At 36.6% G+C, this 18613-nt stretch overlaps 1 protein-coding gene across 4 annotated transcripts; it reads right to left on the bottom strand.

Moving 5' to 3' along the window:
• Positions 1–1183: 1183 nt before the first annotated feature.
• On the bottom strand, positions 1184–18388 carry LOC121320761 (gap junction alpha-5 protein-like). 4 transcript variants are annotated; one of them, XM_041259372.1, is made up of 2 exons: positions 17780–17978; positions 1184–2911 (listed from the first exon to the last, which is right to left on the bottom strand). In XM_041259372.1, the coding sequence occupies exon 2, from the start codon at positions 2881–2883 to the stop codon at positions 1810–1812; it is 1074 nt and encodes a 357-aa protein (XP_041115306.1). In that variant the 5' UTR covers positions 2884–2911; positions 17780–17978; the 3' UTR covers positions 1184–1809. The 4 variants fall into 4 exon arrangements, 3 of the variants coding, with proteins under 3 accessions (XP_041115306.1, XP_041115304.1, XP_041115305.1); XM_041259370.1 differs by having other exon boundaries at positions 17764–17976; XM_041259371.1 differs by lacking the exon at positions 17780–17978 and adding an exon at positions 8932–9013.
• Between the last annotated feature and the right edge of the window lie 225 nt (positions 18389–18613).

The raw sequence follows: 18613 nt of genomic DNA, 5'->3' as shown, positions 1-18613 counted from the left end.
ATAATCAATAAAATAATCACAGTAAAAAGGGGTAGCTTGTAGCCCGCGCTCCAGATAAGGTTTTGGGTCTGGGAGTAACTTACCCTCTAATTTTAACACAGAGAGTAAAATGTATTTTCTTGTGGTAAAATGCAACATTACCTTAAAGGTATGAGTAATTTCAATAAATACTGTACAATTGTTACGTGATCATGGGGTAGGCATTAAAAAAGAGCCTTCCATTTGACCTGCAATGTTACTTTGAACTACTGTACAACCAAGTGTGTGTTCTACAAGGTTCTTTATCAGCTCAGTGTATTTTTTTTTCCAGGTATTACACTGACTTTGTAAATTATTACGTTACTTATATAAATTCTTAAACTCAGTGAACATGTCAAAAAAATAATATGAAGCCATACAGAAATGAATTAATTACTTAGAAAACAGTTTAGTATTACAGGCACCTTTTTGTAGTGGTTCCAGTTGGATTTGTAGCTGGACTGGGGTGTTTACACTTCAACCTGCATAGCTTGCTGGCAGATTGTTCTTATTACTGCGATTGGAAGGGCTAGACATAATTGGGTGATGTTGTTGGGTTGGTCTTTCTTGCGTACAGTTTTTAAATAACTGAAGACATTTTATTCTGGAAGATGTAGTCGTTAGTGAAAGTTTTAGGGAAGGCAGACAAGCTGTGCAGCATAATTGCTATGTGTATTTTTATGCATTACATTTAAATGTAATGTGTATTTTGGATTTTTTAATGCATAAAAAAAAATCAGGTACAGAGTTTATCTGGACTGCTGTTTGTAGCTTATGATGAAAACTGAGTGGAGGATCTTCTTACTGGGGATGTGGTTTACTATGTGATTAAAAATAAAAGGAATAAAAAAAGAAGAAATCCAGAATGTTTCAAGTAGTTTGGACCCAGCTCTATAGTCTTAATGCTTGGATTCAAACTACAGTTTGAATGGTTATAAATAACCATTAATAAAGAACCACCTGATAGAGCTTTGTTTGGAGTGTCTTAGTTTTAATACAGCAGCTGAAGTTAATCTCCCACCTTTGCTATCTTATCATTAGGTGTGTGGGGATACTCCAGATACATTAGGACAGTTATACACACACTCTAGAAAAAGAACACTTTGCATATTTACACTTCCCATATGTTCTGTTTAAGGACAGTGTTGAAATCTACCAACAAAAAGTTGCATCTGTATCAGTCTGTTTTCTGTGTGTGTTGGGTTATTATACAACGTAACCAATCATTGTAATTTATTAAATAACAATTGATAAGGGCTTTCCATGTGGCTTTAAGTTCATTGTGAGGAGGAGAATATATCAAACTGAAATTGTTGTATTATTTAGAATATATCCCTGATTTGGAAATTAAAATAGCATTTAGGCATCCCTATAAGGGGAGAATATACATGTTTTTGTAATAATTAGTGCCTCATCAGCCCATTGTTAATTGAATATATAGACACTGTTAGGTCTTAAAGAGAAGATAGTTAGTTTTGTATTAATACTTTGTTTCCCCTCGTTACAATGTATTGGTTCTACACAGTGAACCACTGCATACCTCAGAAAGGCTATCTAAAGGGTTACATGAAATGCCTTTCTTTAATGGTTAAATCCAAAGCTATTGTTGACATACAGTAACATTTGATTCCAAATTTGAGTTTTCTCTTGCAGACTGACCAGCTCTCCAATAGGAAGGGAAAGTTGACAACATTCTTAGCCCAGAGAAAGTATATATTGCTGCTAAACCACAACACTACAGTGCAATAAATCAACCTGGAGAGATAAACGGGTTGGCTTCAGCATTTAGGATTATACTGCTAGGTCATCAGATCTCACTCTACTACTGGACCCGCTGGCTTTGCTCAGTCTACGTTTATCCTTAAAAAGCCCAGGAGGAACAGCTGAACTATTGGAGGTCTCACTTCCTTGCAGGTAGTGCATTTGGAGAAAATCTTCACCCTCCAAGTTGTCACAACTATGGTGACGCTCTGTGGCCATATTGGCAGAGTTCTGCTGGTGGGCCAGCTTGTTATTGAAAGGGTTACAACGGCCATTGGTCGCCACCAAACACTGGTTGAAATCTGGTGGAGGTGTGCAAGCCTGGGGTGGTCTGGCTGGTGCGTCAGGTTCCTTGGAGATGGGGGCAGCTGAAGCAGGGTTAGGGGAGGAGTTGTAGGTTCTCAAACACTGCTTCAACTTCTTCCATCCGAGATGGTAAAGCTCCACCACACTCAGAAAAAGTGAGAACGCCGCCACAGTAAGCATGAACACTATGAAGACGTTCTTCTCAGTTGGCCTGGACATGTAGCAGTTCACAGAATTAGGGCAAGGCCAATTATGGCAGTGGTAGAGGGGTTTCATGAAGATCCCGTAAATAAGATACTGACCAACAATGAAAGCCACCTCAATAACAGTCCTGATGAGGATACTGAAGACGTAGGTTTGGAGTAAAGTCCCCTTGAGCTTGATCTTGACAGTGGCTTCTTCTTTCATTGATACATCCACCTTGTCTTCTAGATACTGTTTGCCATCTATTTGAGCCCTGTCTTCATGCTCTCTCAGTCTCTTTTTCTCCTCCATGCGGACTGTATGCATAGCATGTCCCATGTAGATGAGGGAGGGGGTTGAAACAAATATAATCTGAAGAACCCAATAGCGGATGTGTGAGATGGGGAAAGCCTTGTCGTAGCACACGTTCTTGCAACCAGGCTGCAGGGTGTCGCACTCAAAGTCGCTTTGCTCATCTCCCCAGGAGGACTCGGCTGCAGTGCCCAGGACAAGGATACGGAAAATAAAGACCACAGTGAGCCAGACCTTTCCCACTATCGTTGAGTGCTCCTGTACTTCTTCAAGGATGTTTCCCAAAAGACTCCAGTCACCCATTACTGCTCGCACCTATCTGCGAAGAAATCTAACAAAAACAAAGCAGAAAAAAATAGATTTTATTATCATGAATTATGTATTCATACTGTACACATATTTATCTGGATAGGTTATTATGAGGCATCAGCACTCTATCAAACCTCACAAACTTAATTTTGAACAACAGCTCATCTATTGGTGGGTTCAGCCTATCTCGTAGTGTATAGGCGTATGCCCTACCTACATTGCCTTAAAAATAAAAACAAATTGTGGCAGAGTTGCAGCAAAGCAAGAAAAATTGCGGTGATCTACACTTCATGGATACTAGCAAAACATAACTGGAAAGATCTGATCGTTTTCATCAATGGTTTGGCATTCTGAGCAATTAACTCAATGTCACGTGGCAAATACATGAGATTAATAGATTGAGATTGAAGTGCTCAGTAGTTTATCAGATAAAATCCTCATTTCACTTTCAGTGAACCAGCTGTATACATTAAGCATGTTATAGAACTGCTTGAAACCACGAATTCGTTCGCGTCACCACTGCTTTTGGACACAGAAGCACTTTACCGTGACTGGTCTACTGGAAGAAAAACTTTAAAACGCCGTTTAAAAATGATTGCTAGCCAGACTTGGAATGTGTGCATTTCAGGTTATATGAACCCAATTAGGAAGTAGACCACGTAGTGCAGTGTGTGGCGTTGTCTGGCACAATCCCATCACGCACACACACACACACCTTATTAAACTGGCATTGAGTGGGCACCATGGGCGTAGGCAGCCCATGTAAAACCCGCTTGACCCAACACGGGTGTACTAACTTACAGTCACCATAGCTGGGCTGATGCATGGGACATTAAGGGCCCAACTCTGTGTAATCAAATTTGATTCGAAACAATAAATAAATAAATATGACAAGATGAAGACTAACCACCTATATTCTGCTCATAGGGCAGTTTTTCAATGAAAATAAAAATAAAGACCGCTAAGAAAATACAACAAAAGTTTTCTTCACATTCTCTTTAAAAATATATATTTTGATTATTTTTTATCAATTGTACACCATAAATATCGGGCTATATATGTAAAATTGCATTACAGATATTTATTATTATTTTTGTAAACTGCTGAAGGAAAAATAAAACGAGCACAGATTGTAATCCTGCATTTAACCCAATCTGTAGTATTTTCTAATTTCACCAGCTCTTGAACTGCCCCGATATCAAATCGTATTGTGTTTTGTATTTGCTCTTATAGGGACTGGAGTCATTGTATTTTGTATCTTGCTGTTAATTGTACTGTAATTCTTTATATATTCTTTATATATATATATATATATATATATATATATATATATATATATATATATATATATATATATAATATATATCGATTGCCTGTACACGCCTTTTCTTGGCCACTCCACCAATCATAATAGACAACCATCAAGATTGACATCTTAGTGATTTGAGTGAGAGAGTTCGTTACTGATGTAGAAGCGGCTGCTGCGAGATTCAGAGGTAACAAAGTTTGTCCAGTGATACATAATTATTTCAGTTATAAGAGTCTTAATTGTTTTTGTTTCTTTCTTTATTTTCTGTGAGTCTTGGAAATTCATGGTTAGTTTTATTTTTTATGTATTTTTTATTTTTTTTTGCTGCTTGCTTGGGGCCGAGTTCAAAGATTGTTGTGTTGACTATTTAAATACGAAAAAAATAATAATAATCAAAGTTCAAATTATTGTGTAGTGTATATTGTATGTAAAATGTTATGAAATATTGTTAAGAGTTGAGGGTTAGTTCAAAGTTCACGTCACCGTTTTGAAAACTGCAATACTATTTTCCAAAAAAATAAAAACAATTACAAAAAATCGAACGGCGGGAATTAGGGTATGTTATTTAAATACTAAAAATGTTACAGGTAAGAAACACAAACAATGAGGTTTAATAAAGTTCAAATGATTAGTGTATGTTGTGAAATATTGATGTGTTCACGGAGTGTTTTGTATGCAGTTAGCTAATGATGCGGTGTCTTATTTTTGTGTTTGACACTGAGCACTTGTCTTAGACTCTTGTTCCCCTTTTTCAATTTTAATAACGTTATTGTGACTTCTTGATCTGTACATGAGAGGGGAATTTAGTCGAATCTACATCCCAGCAAAAATATCCACGTTGGCCTAGCACAATCTGAAATATTGGCCCATCACTGGCAATTGCTGTGGGACCAGGGTGGATTTGCCAGAATGGCCCCAAGTCATTGGCCCAAACAGTGCTGGCTGATCACATTGGCACAGTGCTGGGTGATCACATTGGAACAGTGCTGGCTGATCAAATTGGAACAGTGCTGACTGATCACATTGGAACAGTGCTGGCTGATCACATTGGCACAGTGCTGGCTGATCACATTGGAACAGTGCTGACTGATCACATTGGAACAGTGCTGGCTGATCACATTGGAACAGTGCTGGCTGATCACATTGGGCCTGCGTCATTAGCCCAATGTGGGCAGCCAGCACTGGGCCAATGACTTGGGGACATAATGGCCCCTATGTGCAAATCTACACAATGTACACACCGGCTGCCAGTTAGGGGCCAATATATCAGTCCGTCTTGGGCCATTATTGATCCAACATGGACATTGAGGGAAGTCGGGGAGAATAATCAGGCTATTGCAAATTTCAGCAGCTGATTGTGCATGCCATGAAGTAAAAATCAAGTCCTGAGATTTTGTAACATTCAGATGCACCACTTGCAGAAGTTCTGTGTTTTGCAACGCTGCCCCGGTACACTGCTAGACATTGCAGTAGAAGCCTAATATTGCGGGATCCTCAATTTACGCAATATCGTGTATTAAGTAGGGCCCTACTCATACCCCTGTTCACTTACTATAATAAGCAATTTCAGATCATGATTCAGTTCAGCATGCTTTGTTGTAGATATTTACTAAAACTTGTTAATAAATGTGTTTATGTCGCTGGCTTGTACACCAAGCTACACAGCCTTCCTCTCTAAGACAGTTGCTCTCTGATGCAAGATTACTGATAGTTATTAGACAGTAGTGCAATCGAGTATGTTGAAAGTTCCTAGTGAAAGTTGAGAGGGGTTTCCCTGTCATTATATATCCCAGGGCCATAGACCGTAATAAAACTCCCAAGCATCTCCTTCAATCATGCCAAGGAGGTGGCCACTTCAGTATGGGAGACAGTCTAAATCAAACTGAACATCTAACAAGCTACATCTAACGAGTCCACATATTTCCCTAGCAAAATACCTGGTCCTTAAGAACTTTCAAAGGGTTTTTTTTTCAGCTTGGAAAACCACATCTAATACATACTATCTTTTTATCTGGAAGGGAGTATCAATGTTTTTACTCTCCTCGGAAATTCTACTAGAGTTCCCTTGAGAGGTTTTCGCGAGATTCTGGTTCTAATGAATGGAAAGTTCAGCAGCATTCCCTGGGGAAGTTCTGACAGCATGTCAGCAGTTTATAAATAGCAGCCTCACTCTGTGAAAACCGAAGAACTCTGCAGCCCTGGCAGGCAGCAACAACCTTTCTCATAATGTAGACTGAGCTGTACTTTGGAGAAGGGTCAGTGGGAATCGGAGGAACGTCGCAGTAAAAACAAAATCTTTATGTTTCTGGTTTCTGGTTTAGGGGTGGGGGTGTGGGGGGGGGGGGGGGGGGGGGGGGGGGGGGGGGTCCTGAGAACTGCAGTTATATTTTTTTATTATGTCAATCATCTCACTATGTCACTGACATAGTGAGCCAAAGTAAGAATTGTTTTTTGTTTAACAAATTATGTTGAAGCTATACACAGGTGTATTAACCAAATTCTTAAAATCCCTTTTATACGTTTAATTGGTGTCAGTTATATTTCAACAATTTAAACACTGAATAGGTCCTTTTAAGCCTTTAAAGGGTGAACATATTTTTGGCTGATTTGCAGTCAAAAACATATGTACACTAAATGAAATACATTATTTAAAGACCTAGTAAACTTAGCATCTTCCTCTTGTTAAAGGTAGTGTGGGTACATTAAAATAATTTTGTGATTGCACTATTTGTGATGTTCGTTTAATAAATAAATAACAAATCTCAATGTTGCTTTTGCTTTTACCTAGTGTTCCATGTTTTCGGTTTTTATCTTTGAAAAAAAAAAAATCCGGGAATTTTTCGGAGTTTATTTTACATATATTAAAATAGGGATAAAATCGGTACAAAATAGTTTTTAATTGAAACATTGGTAAAAATCCGGGCAAAAAATCTCAGAAACCCCCCCCCCCCCCCCCAAAAAAAAAAAAAACCACTTGACATGTGGAATATGATGAGGAGCAGTTCTGGTTTCTGATTAGGTTTAATGTCCCTGGATGTATGATGAAGCAGAATCTGTGCATGTGGAAGCAACATTTTCCCAAGTTAGCTGGTACTTTGCGAATGTTTGGGCAATCACTGTGCTGATGGAAATAGTATCTACAGAAGGTATAAAAATGACATCAGCACAAAACAAGACAGGTTTATTCACAACTAAAGCATAACCATTTTCGGTCAAATATTTATGATTAAAATTGTCAGTGTTTGGCAGTGTTTTAATACATACAGTACTTTCGCACGAAGTCACCAATACATACCTCTCTGCAATAAACAGTGGCTGTCCAGCAAAGCACAGCGCTCTGACAAACTCATTAACATAGTCATTCTGCACTCTGTTTTTATTAAAGTGTGTGTAAAAGCAGCATAAATGGATTGATTGTCTCTCAGTTCACTTTCTTATTTTAGTTTAATGTGTCGCTTATTTTTCAGTATATACTTTTATTGTCAGCGCAAATCAGCCCTATGCATCCTCTGCCTCATTTGACCCGCTTCTGCTGTTTTTGCTTTTTGCATACTTCGGAACATTTGTTTTCTTTTGAATATTCAACACTACTTATACCCTAGCTGCCCCGTAAGTGATATTCAAGTCAACGTTCTGAGAAAATGTAAAAATGTAATTCACAGAAAGGCCCCTAAGAGATGTTAAAAAAATTGCCGAAATATCAGAGACATTCCGAATAACAGGAACATGTTGAGAAAAGTTTTGACAAGACACCATCTTGTAATGACTGACTGGAGCATGAATGACGTCAGCCTGCTTTTTCCAGTAGGTTTGAGTGTTACAAGACTCCAGATTAACCACCTGTGAGCCAAATGTGTCCCCTGTAAGGGCTGAGCTTGGCAGCCATAACGTAGGACAAAATCCAGAAATCTTCACCAATGGCGCTGTCCAGTTTGAACTGAATGTGCAAATGTATTGAAAACCCTGCAGCTGCACTGACCTTAAAAACATAACCTACATATACAATTAGACAAGTACAGTATTTAGGAAACAAGAAAAAAAGTAATTCTGATCCTATCATATAATAAAAATAGTTTTCAGAAAACATCAGAATGTTGTATTGAATAACTGTTCCAAGTACAGTTTTAAAACACTACACTTCAAACAACTTGAACTCTTGTTCACACAACACTAGCAGACAGTCATAGGGGTAGATTTCTTGTTCTTCTAAAACCATAACTCACACCACAAACATCACAATTGATGTATCCCATATAATACTATATATTAGTTATGCTTTCTGTAGTTTATTGTCTTTACAATACAGCCTCAAAAGCCATATGCAATACATTATGTGTTGGCCATAACATCTACTGAGAAGTTAGATAAATATGGTAGCTTTTTTCTCCATACAATTACCTCTTTAAAATAACCTTTAATAAAACCACATAATTAACTTGCTTACTATGCTACCTTAACACCTACATTGATAATCACGCCAGTACACAGTTCAGAAATCCAGACCGAAGATGTCATTCTATAGGTAACCATTATACAGTCATAGCACTTTACAGTACTACTTACAATGCTAGTGGAGATCCTTATAGTACACACACATATATACATCAAATAGTATACGTAAATATATAAAACATGTTCTTCAATGAACCCCAGTTAATGTTTGTTAAAAACAGCACAGATTTGGAAACTGACAGTTCAGTACTCAGCACCTAAAAAACATGCCAAATTCTTACCGGCTCCAGTTGAAGTAGGAACAACACTGAGACAGTAGTAAACTACAGCAGTCGCTGGATGTTCCTGAACTCTCAGCTCATACATGGACAGAGGGAGCACTTGTGTTTAAAGAGTTTCCAGAGCAGGGGGCAAGGCTTCACATAATCTATGCGTGTTTGTGGGGGGTGGGGGAAAGTTAGGAAGTCTATTTTATTAACACTGGAGGAGTCTAAACGAGAAGATACAGACACAAATTTAAATAAATCAATAAAACAAACCAAGCTCTACTAATAATGTTCATACTTAGTCTACTTTATTCAAAATATATTTTTTTATTATTTTTTAAATAATACATTTTAAATCTGTAACGTGGCACAGTTGGGTTTGTGGTTAGCTTACAAGAGTCTAAAATGTCAGTCAGTAGTGGGGTGTGTGTCTCACTCAGTGCCACCCTGTAGGTCATTGTGTTAAGATGGGGTTCCTGAGCTATATTAGTCCATTGCAACTGATCATGCAAACTGTTATTGAGCCAATGCTAAAAGTGCTTTATTGTAGTAAAATGAGTAAGCAAGGCATTATACTACAACAAAGGCTTAATTACTTATAGATATACTGTCCCAGTACAGACATGCACATCTTAAACTTTAAGAATTTGAAGATACAGAATTCAAATTTCTTTTTTTACAAAATCATAATTAGTCCATAGCCACTATTCCTAGAAAGGGTAGATTCTGTCATTGTCTAACAATTGTTAAGAGTCAAGAATTTGAAGTCGTAGATCTTAAATATAGATTTAGAAACACTTCATAACACTTCCCACCAGAGCACTGAACCTGGTATGACTATATGGTACATTAACATTTCCAAAGAATCTGGACACCACCCGGCCTTTTGACTATATCGATGCAGATGGGGTTATGCTTGTGGGAACAGAACACTCGGTATTCGGTTATCAGGGAAGTAGGAAATATCCATCTGTTCAAAGCTGAGACGTTTATTTGATAATGTGTTTTTTCAGAAGGAAGTCATTTTAAACAATATAGTTTCCTAGTGCTCTGGCTCCCAAAGGATATCGGTTGAATGAGCCGATTTCAACAGAAGGCAAAGGACAGGAAGAGGGTCAATGAGCAACTGATATTTTAAACTTCCAAAACAATGCACCTGACGGGACTCTGGCAGGGCTCACTGTCCAGAATGATTTACACCAGCTTTATTTGACGTTTGTTTAAGGTTCATGAACAACACAGGTTTATAGCTTTATCATGTCAAGTCACACAAAAAGTATTTAAAATGCTTACAGCTGAATCAACAACTTAACCTGTTAGAAAAATGAAAGCACCAGCTTTACAGTGAATTGCTTTATATGCACAAACATGGCTAGACTAAACGGGAAATGGAGCAGAATATACATGCAGAGTGACCTGCAATAGTTCAGGGTATTCTTATATGTACATATATTATTAACCCATTAAGCTATTATATAGCTCTGTAAAAGTTAGCTTAAAAAAATGTAAACAATTTTAAGCATGCGTTGCCTCATGCCATCAGAATAACTAGTCAATGAAAAAACCCTGTGTGAGCACACCTGCCAGATACAGTAAATAAAAAACAGGTTCTGTTTCCTGGAATAAATGACTTCCCTATTGTTTTGGTTGTGGGTTTACCATTTAGTTCTTTTATAATATTTTACAATACATTTTCAAATGACATACTGTACATGTGATCTCACAATAGTCATGTACCCATATACATTCAAAACACATACAGTATAAAAATCTAAACCCACAATCTATACTGGAGGATACTTAGTACATAACAGGGATACTATTCTATATAATTATATATATATATATATATATATATATATATACACACACACACACACACACACACACACACACACACAGTACCAGTCAAAAGTTTGAGTGCACTTGCTAGAAACTAGGTTTTTTTCATAATTGACAATGTTTTATGTCGTATACGTTTCTGTAAATACTTGAAAATGAAAACAGTTACAATATACAAAACAAAACATAAGGAGTATCAAAGCAATGTTCAAGAAAACTGAAAATTGTCTCTAAATCTTGGATTCCTCAAAATAGCCACCCTTTGCCTTAATAACAACCTCACAAACACGAGGCATTCGGTTAACAAGTTTCAGCAGGAAATCACCCGACATGTCTTCCCAGCTCTTCTGCAGCAATTCCCAGAGATGTAGGGCACTTGTGGGTAGCTTTGACTCTTCTGTCCAGTTCGTCCCATACAAGTTCTATGGGATTGCGGTTTGGAGACTGGGCAGGCCAGGTCATTAGATTGAGTTGTCCTTCACTCTCCTTCTTCGCCAGATAGCTCTTGCACAACTTTGAGGTGTGCTTTGGGTCATTTTCTTGCCCAACTAGCCATAATCCTGATGGAATGGCATGCCTCTGAACTATGCTATGATAGCCGTGTTGGTTGAGCTTGCCATGGACTTGGTAAAGATCAACAAATCTTTCACCAGCAAAGCAACCCCAGACCATGACACTGCCTCCTCCATGCTTGACAGTGGAAACCACACATGCAGAACTCATGCGCTCACCCTCTCTGGGTCTTACAAATACTTGGCGGTTGGACCCAAATATTTCAAATTTTGACTCATAGGTCCATAAGACCGACTTTCACTCCTCAAATGTCCAGTTTGTGTGTTTTTTGGTCAAGGCAAGTCTCTTCCTCTTATTCTGCTCTCTTAACAATGATTTCTTTGCAGCAATTCTTCCAGTTAGGCCAGCTTCACGCAATCTCCTCTGAACAGTTGATGTTGAAATAGCTGTACTTCTGGTAGCATTTAGCTGAGCTTGTATTTCAGGGGCAGTTAATCGCTGGTTTCACAGACTTGTGACTCAAATTAACTTGTTCTCTGATTCTGAGGTCACCCTTGGCCTACCTGACCTTGTTCGGTCCTCATGAGTGCCAGTTTCTTCAAATTGTTTGATGGTCTTGGCCACAGCAGTTACAGACACTTGCAAAGTTCTTGTGATTTGTCTTAAAGATTGACCTTCATTTCTTAAAGTATTAGACTATCTTTTTTCTTTGCTTAACTGAGCGTATTTTGCCATTTTCTGCTCCCTTACATTCAGGAATGACAAACTTGTGCCTATGCTACCTATATTTATAGTAATCATGGACCCTCACCTGTTAACAATAACTGGTGACAAAAGGTTAATTAGGTAACATGCTAGTTAACTCAGAGAACATCTAACAAAGACACTTTTATAGGCCAGTGTTCTAACACCGTGTTATACAGATTTCAGACTTTTAACTGGGCTTCAAACTGAAATCCCCTTGCTTTAGGTGACCATTTCATTGAAATTGACAAGATTTACATTTTCATTTAAAAATGTAATTTTTGAATGCAATTCACTTATGATTATCAGCTTATATTGTGCATCGGATATTATAATCCACATATATGTGTACCATATGTAATATTTCGTGTTTATTAGACACTTTATTTTATACAGTTAAAAGCATAGATAATCATGAAAACCTGGTTTCAAAGCAGGTGTACTCAAACTTTTGACTGTACTGTGTAAACACCACACACACACACACGACCAATATGTGGTTTGTTTTTATATATATGTTATATATTATAGTATATATATATATATAATTATATATATATATATATATATATAAATTTTCAGTACATTACATGTTTTAACTTAAGAATCAATAGTTTTTGTTTAATCAGTATTTTAATGTACTTTTTAAAATCTAACATAAATTGTGTGATACAGGATTGTAGATTAAATCCGTGGAAGTTTTTAATGGCAAAATGTTTTAATTGATATTTGAAGCAGTTTGCTCATTAATATTAAATTAAATTATTGTATATGTATTCTTTAACACAGTAAGCCCTTAAATAATGATCAGAAATCTATTAACACTGAAAGAAACAAATGTTTTGTTTAGAAGTCTTCATAAGCCATTGGGAAAGACTGGTCAAATAGACTTTGTTTTATTTATCAATAGTGATACACATCTGTTACCTCTTTGTTTACATCATGATACATCTCAAATATGAAAATAAATAACTGACATATGTTGTAACTTTTTTGGAACTCTGTTTATATTGATGTACCTCATAGTCAATAAATCTGATTTTGTTTTCAAAGCCAGTATTGGTGTATTTCCAATATTTAAAACATTCTAATACAATCCAACAAAAATTGCAATGTAAGCAACACAAACCCCAAGCCTTCTCTATATCCAGTCAGTGTCAACGTGTTGCTATCGCTGTGTGGAAGTGTTTCAAAGCACAGCCACCTATATATCTGACACTGGTATTTCTATTGCAACTGGGGTCTAAAGATTGCATGAGATGCAGAGATTTGTTTGGATTGTGCTTCAAAACCTAGCTTTCAAGTTAATTGCTTAATGTTACATTAAATAACAGGGTGCTACTTGTTTAAAGCTGGAAGCCAACTGTGGTTACAGGCTGCTGAGCCCACAATGAAAGCATGCAAACAATATTTTCCTCACAGTGTGATACATGTGATATCATGTGGACCGGCTGACTGAACTATCTTGTCATTGTCTTTGTATGCTTTTAAAGAAATGTACACATTATGCTTGAAGCAAGACCTGACAGTTGCAGTTGGAGGTCTTGTGTGACCTTCTGTTCACATCAGACAAGCTGTAGACTGTAACAAACAAGTATCTCATTTGGGTGACCCATGGGAAAATAATTGTAATGGCACTTTAAAACAACCCTGATGTTGTTGTGTTTCATATCTAACAAAAAAGCTTCTTTAGAAGCATACAAATTAGTCAGCGGTCCATCCTGGGGCATCTTTTCATAAAGTACATCCTCGCCTCAATGTACCGCTTCTCGATACACTGCATTTCGGGTATTCTACGTGTCTGACTTTCAGACAGACTTAACCACTAGAAAAATGCCTGATTGGTGTTAATTGCTGTAGGAGACTGTATACCATAGAACATTTTAGTAGTAATTACTGTAGCTACAGTATTTTCTGATTCTTGCTGTGCTGTACTTTCACTGTTGCATACAACAAAATGACTACTGTACAGGTCATTTGTGATTTGCCTTTTGGCCTGCAAATATGTATCTACAGAGTACATTGTAATACTCTGTGTCTTGGTATATAGCATGGGTCTACATTAGCAGATTCATATTAAACTCTGATAAACCCATGGTAAACCAAGAGGTCTGGCTTGAGCAGTTCAATTCAGACACCTGGCTCTACTGAATGAACGTTAGTTTGACACCTGCCAGAGACTGCAATCACCCGCAGGAGGTTATATACAGGAAGCTGTTCACCAAGTGAACAAAGTAGAGTTAGAATGAGCACAGATATCTAAAGCATGCCAAGCATTTATTGACAACATAGGTATTTCCTAAAAGAGCAGCAAGAAAATGTGGTCTTTGCCCTACTTATTCAGTTGTTTCAAATATGCGCTGCAAGTACAGATTTAGCAGACCTCATCATTTAATGTCATTGTGGTACAGGCTAAAGTACAGTTTAATTTAGTTTTTCTTGTTTTATCACATATATTGTATGTCTTCTGACAGAAACATTTTTGAAGACGTTTCAAACCCTTTACATTATATATACAAATAATAATAATGAGGCAGACAATAGTGGGCTAATTAATTAACAGATTTATTAGTATGTTTTAATACCCCTCTCATATTAAATGATGTGTTGTATTCTTTTCAATAATTTTAATCCAGGGTTGACATAAGATGCTATAATTGTTTTAATCGGACAGAACCCACTTCTACCCAATTTTACTATCACTCTGTAATTCAGTGGTTCTGCTAAGACTGAAAATCATGATCTCCCAGCTCCTAGTGTTTATCAGACTTCCTCCCTATAATGTACCTCATAAATCAAGTAGGTTGGGGTAAAGGGCAGATTTACTGGAAAACACATACAGGATGCTGTGTTTTGTAATAACAAAATGTACAATTATTCTAAATTCATTAATACATCTCCATTATTTACTACAACATTTCTGAAATTTGGCTACAACTGCTCCCAAAAACAAATTTTACAATTAAAGCTGATAATTGGTAAATGTTAACAAAGTTGATTATTTTATTTCGTTTTCGGCATTCACCAGTTGTTGCTTGCAGTCCCTAAAACTAAGTTGACAACAATGTAATTTCATGCATGAACCAAATTATGTATGTGTGGACACATGTGGCATACCATTTGTCTTAATATAATGTTACTTCTATCTACCTTAGTATAGTCCCCACTATTATGGGAATATTGCAACGGCATAACTATCTTTGATTTTATGTAATTGCATGTGCTCAGTACAGAATAAAACAATACAATAGTAAAATCAGCGTCATGCATTTGCACACAATACTCATTTAAATCAAAATGCCTGTAGGCTTGGTCTGTGAAGATAATGTTTTCATTTAAAAATGGTCCATATAAATGCCTCAGTATCTAGTACTGGTTCCTGTGGCTTGCTTCTAATCAGGCAGCAGGGATCTTGTTCCATTCTTCAGTCAGTGCAATACCAACCATGCTTTCTGATGTCAATGGAGGGTAGCAATGCTGAGAAACACAACGTCTGAGAAGCTCCTAAAGGTGGTAATACTGAATTAAGGTCTGGACTTTTTGCTGGAGAATGAAAATCCTGGCAGTATGACAGCAGGCATTATCTTGTATCAGAACTGAGGGGCAAATGCAAAATGTATTGAAGATGAAAATAGCTCTACTTGGCTAATGCCTTAATGTTTTTGACTGTATGTTCATATAGTGTTTTTCTTTTTTTTTGTTGTTGTTGCCATTTTTTGTGGGTTTTTTTTTCAGTAGTTCATATTTTTTAACAATAAGACAGACATTTTTAAATTGTGTTTGACACCTGTCTGATTCTCAAGTGGATTGTGTCAGACTGGGCATGTATCCACTTTCTATTTGTTGCAGGATGTCAAGCTGCCATGTCATTTGCAAGCACATTTAGTCAAGCCTTGCCCAATCCCTTGCAGATCGAATATGATAGTTTTCAGCTGGGTTCATAACAGGTTCTGTATTAAACCACACTGTCAGATTGTTAATGATTGGTGCCCAGTCGGCTGCGTTTTTCATTTGGACAGTCCTTCACTCTATTTCTTAGGATTATTTGTTTGCATCCATGTTGTGTGCATGCTTTCTACACCCTGATTTGCAATCTCAACACTTCTTGGCTTTGTCTGTGACACGGTTATCCCTGCACCTGTAGCAACTTTCAAAAACAGACACATATATCAGGGCGTTTCCGCTGAAGAAGATCTGTTAACTGTGACAAGGGTAGCAGGCACCACTGAGCTTTCAATCTAGTGGCATTAGATGAATTTTATACTGTAGTTATTTATTTAGGTGTTTATTATTCAAACACTAATACAAAATCAACAAAATAATATTTGATTAACAGTTAATCATTTTTCCTGGTTGTTGTTTTTTTTTTGTAAAATTCAACTCACATTATAAAGTCTTTTTCATGTATATTTATCAATATATTTATTAATCAAGCGCAAATAAAAAATGAACAAAATAAAATTTTATCAACCAATTTCTTTGGTATGATTTATTTATTTTTATTTTTTTTGAGAATCTTGAACGGACATTGTCTTGAACCTCAACACACCTGAAGCGTATGTTACACAACCCTGTCATAGGTGTGTGTGTGTGTGTGTGTGTGTGTGTGTGTGTGTGTGTGTGTGTGTGTTTATATTGGTCAGTAGTATACACAATATTTGGAACGACAAAAAAAAAAAAAACGCCATTATTAAAACAGATATTTAACTTTTAGCAAACTTTCTTAGAAATAGTTTTGGTTTGTATTCATATCAGAGTAATTCATAACTTAAGTTTCATCCATCACCACCCATTGAACATAAAAAACAAAAATCATAAGCTAATTTGTGAACACCAGAGGCCACATCACTGCATTTCTGAAAATAAGTTCTCATTTAATAACAGCTGTATAAGATACAAGGCAAGTTAAAAAAAAAATTAAATTCCATAGAAAATGACTTTCCATCCATCTTTTTTTTTTTTCTTGCAGTACCTGGCATTTTAGCTTTATTGTGGTAGTGAGTGTTACAGCAGGTAAATGCATCCCCATTCTCCCCCTAGTAGATTTACTTGCTTAAGGACAGGCTTTATGTTGGACTCAGTGTAGTTATTGTCAACAATTAAACTTTCCTTTCACTGGAAGTTTTTGGTTTTGCGTCCGGAACCGCGAGTGCTCAATGTTTAATGGTGTACACCAGTTTCTATGCATGTGGGGTAGGATTTTTTTTAAGCCTCCAGCAGCATGGTTGATTATTGCCAACAATGATCTTTAAAACAAACAAACAGTATACTTTATTAACTTACACCAACGTGCACTAGTTATTTTTAATAATGGCCAGTAAATCTTGAAAATTGATATTTTTCATCTTTCCCCAATGTAAGTGGTTATTGTCAACAATACCTTTAAAGTTGAAAAGAAATGGGTTTGACTTCAAACAAAATGCATATAACATAACATGCATACTAAATAGAAATGCCAAAGTACTATATAAATAAATTTCAAATTGTTACCAGTGTTTCTTAGTACTGTATGACAAACATTGACACTTGTACTGTATGGAACATAGTATGAATAAGTACCAATGCACTTTCACTTTAAATGTTAATATAACTGTTAAATATATAACAGAAAATACACATTTATTAAACCCAACTGTAACAATTTCTGTAGACTTACTTTAAAATATCACAGCAATGGTACATGAGATACTTCCAGCTTTCAACACCCAGTTAAATGGTATAAAATAACAACCCCATGAAAGTACTTACGCATCTTGTAAGTTACCTGTCGGACATAAGGATGACTCCACTCCTGGCTCTGGAAGAAAAGTTAAGGACAAGTTCTCTCTATTTGCATTTCGGATAAACCATTTAAAAAGCAGACGGAGTAGAGGAGACTCAAGACTGATAAACAGTGGCAGCTGTCTGCAGGCTACGTTTATTTAAAGAAGTGCTTACAGTTTAGGATAAATGTAGTCTTATGCAGGGTGCATTGTAAGAAATGCCTGGCATTACTTCAGCATTTCCTCCAGAACCCCCCCCAAAACACACACACCCGTCTCCCTGGTACTCTATTTCTATTAGAATAATGCGTCTGTTTCAGAAGGGAAGTTAGATTGTATTTAGAAAACAAAGGAAATTCTAAAACAAATCTCCAACCCCCGGGGTTTACAGTGTGGGCTTCATAAATAACATGCAGTGCTCGATTCATTGGTTCATGAACAAGGAAAAGATGGAATTGTACTCATCATATTGCTTCTGTAGCACTACACCAGTCACCACGCATTCCTTTTTATGCATTGTTATACATTCTTCTAGCTATTCCAAAGACTAAGACGAAGAGAAGGAGTGAAATGTGATCTAAGATTGTGGAATAGATTGCCAGCTGACATTAGAGAAGCAGAGTCACTTAATGTTTTTGAGTCAAGGTTAAATTTTTTTTTTTTTTTTTTTAAATAGATTAGCTTTTGAATCCTGATTCTATGTATCAGTCTATTAATATGGTAACTGTACTCTATTTTTTTTAATTAATTTTATTGTTTGTTTTTTCTTTCACTGTATTTTTGTTGCTTCGATTGAGTTGTTGCATAACCTATTTTACTCATCTGTTTAATAATCT

The sequence above is a fragment of the Polyodon spathula genome, chromosome 9 (assembly GCF_017654505.1).
Source record: "Polyodon spathula isolate WHYD16114869_AA chromosome 9, ASM1765450v1, whole genome shotgun sequence".
Lineage (NCBI taxonomy): Eukaryota > Metazoa > Chordata > Actinopteri > Acipenseriformes > Polyodontidae > Polyodon > Polyodon spathula.
The sequence above is the reverse complement of the archived record's forward strand: the minus strand, read 5'-3'. Positions and strand labels throughout refer to the sequence as shown.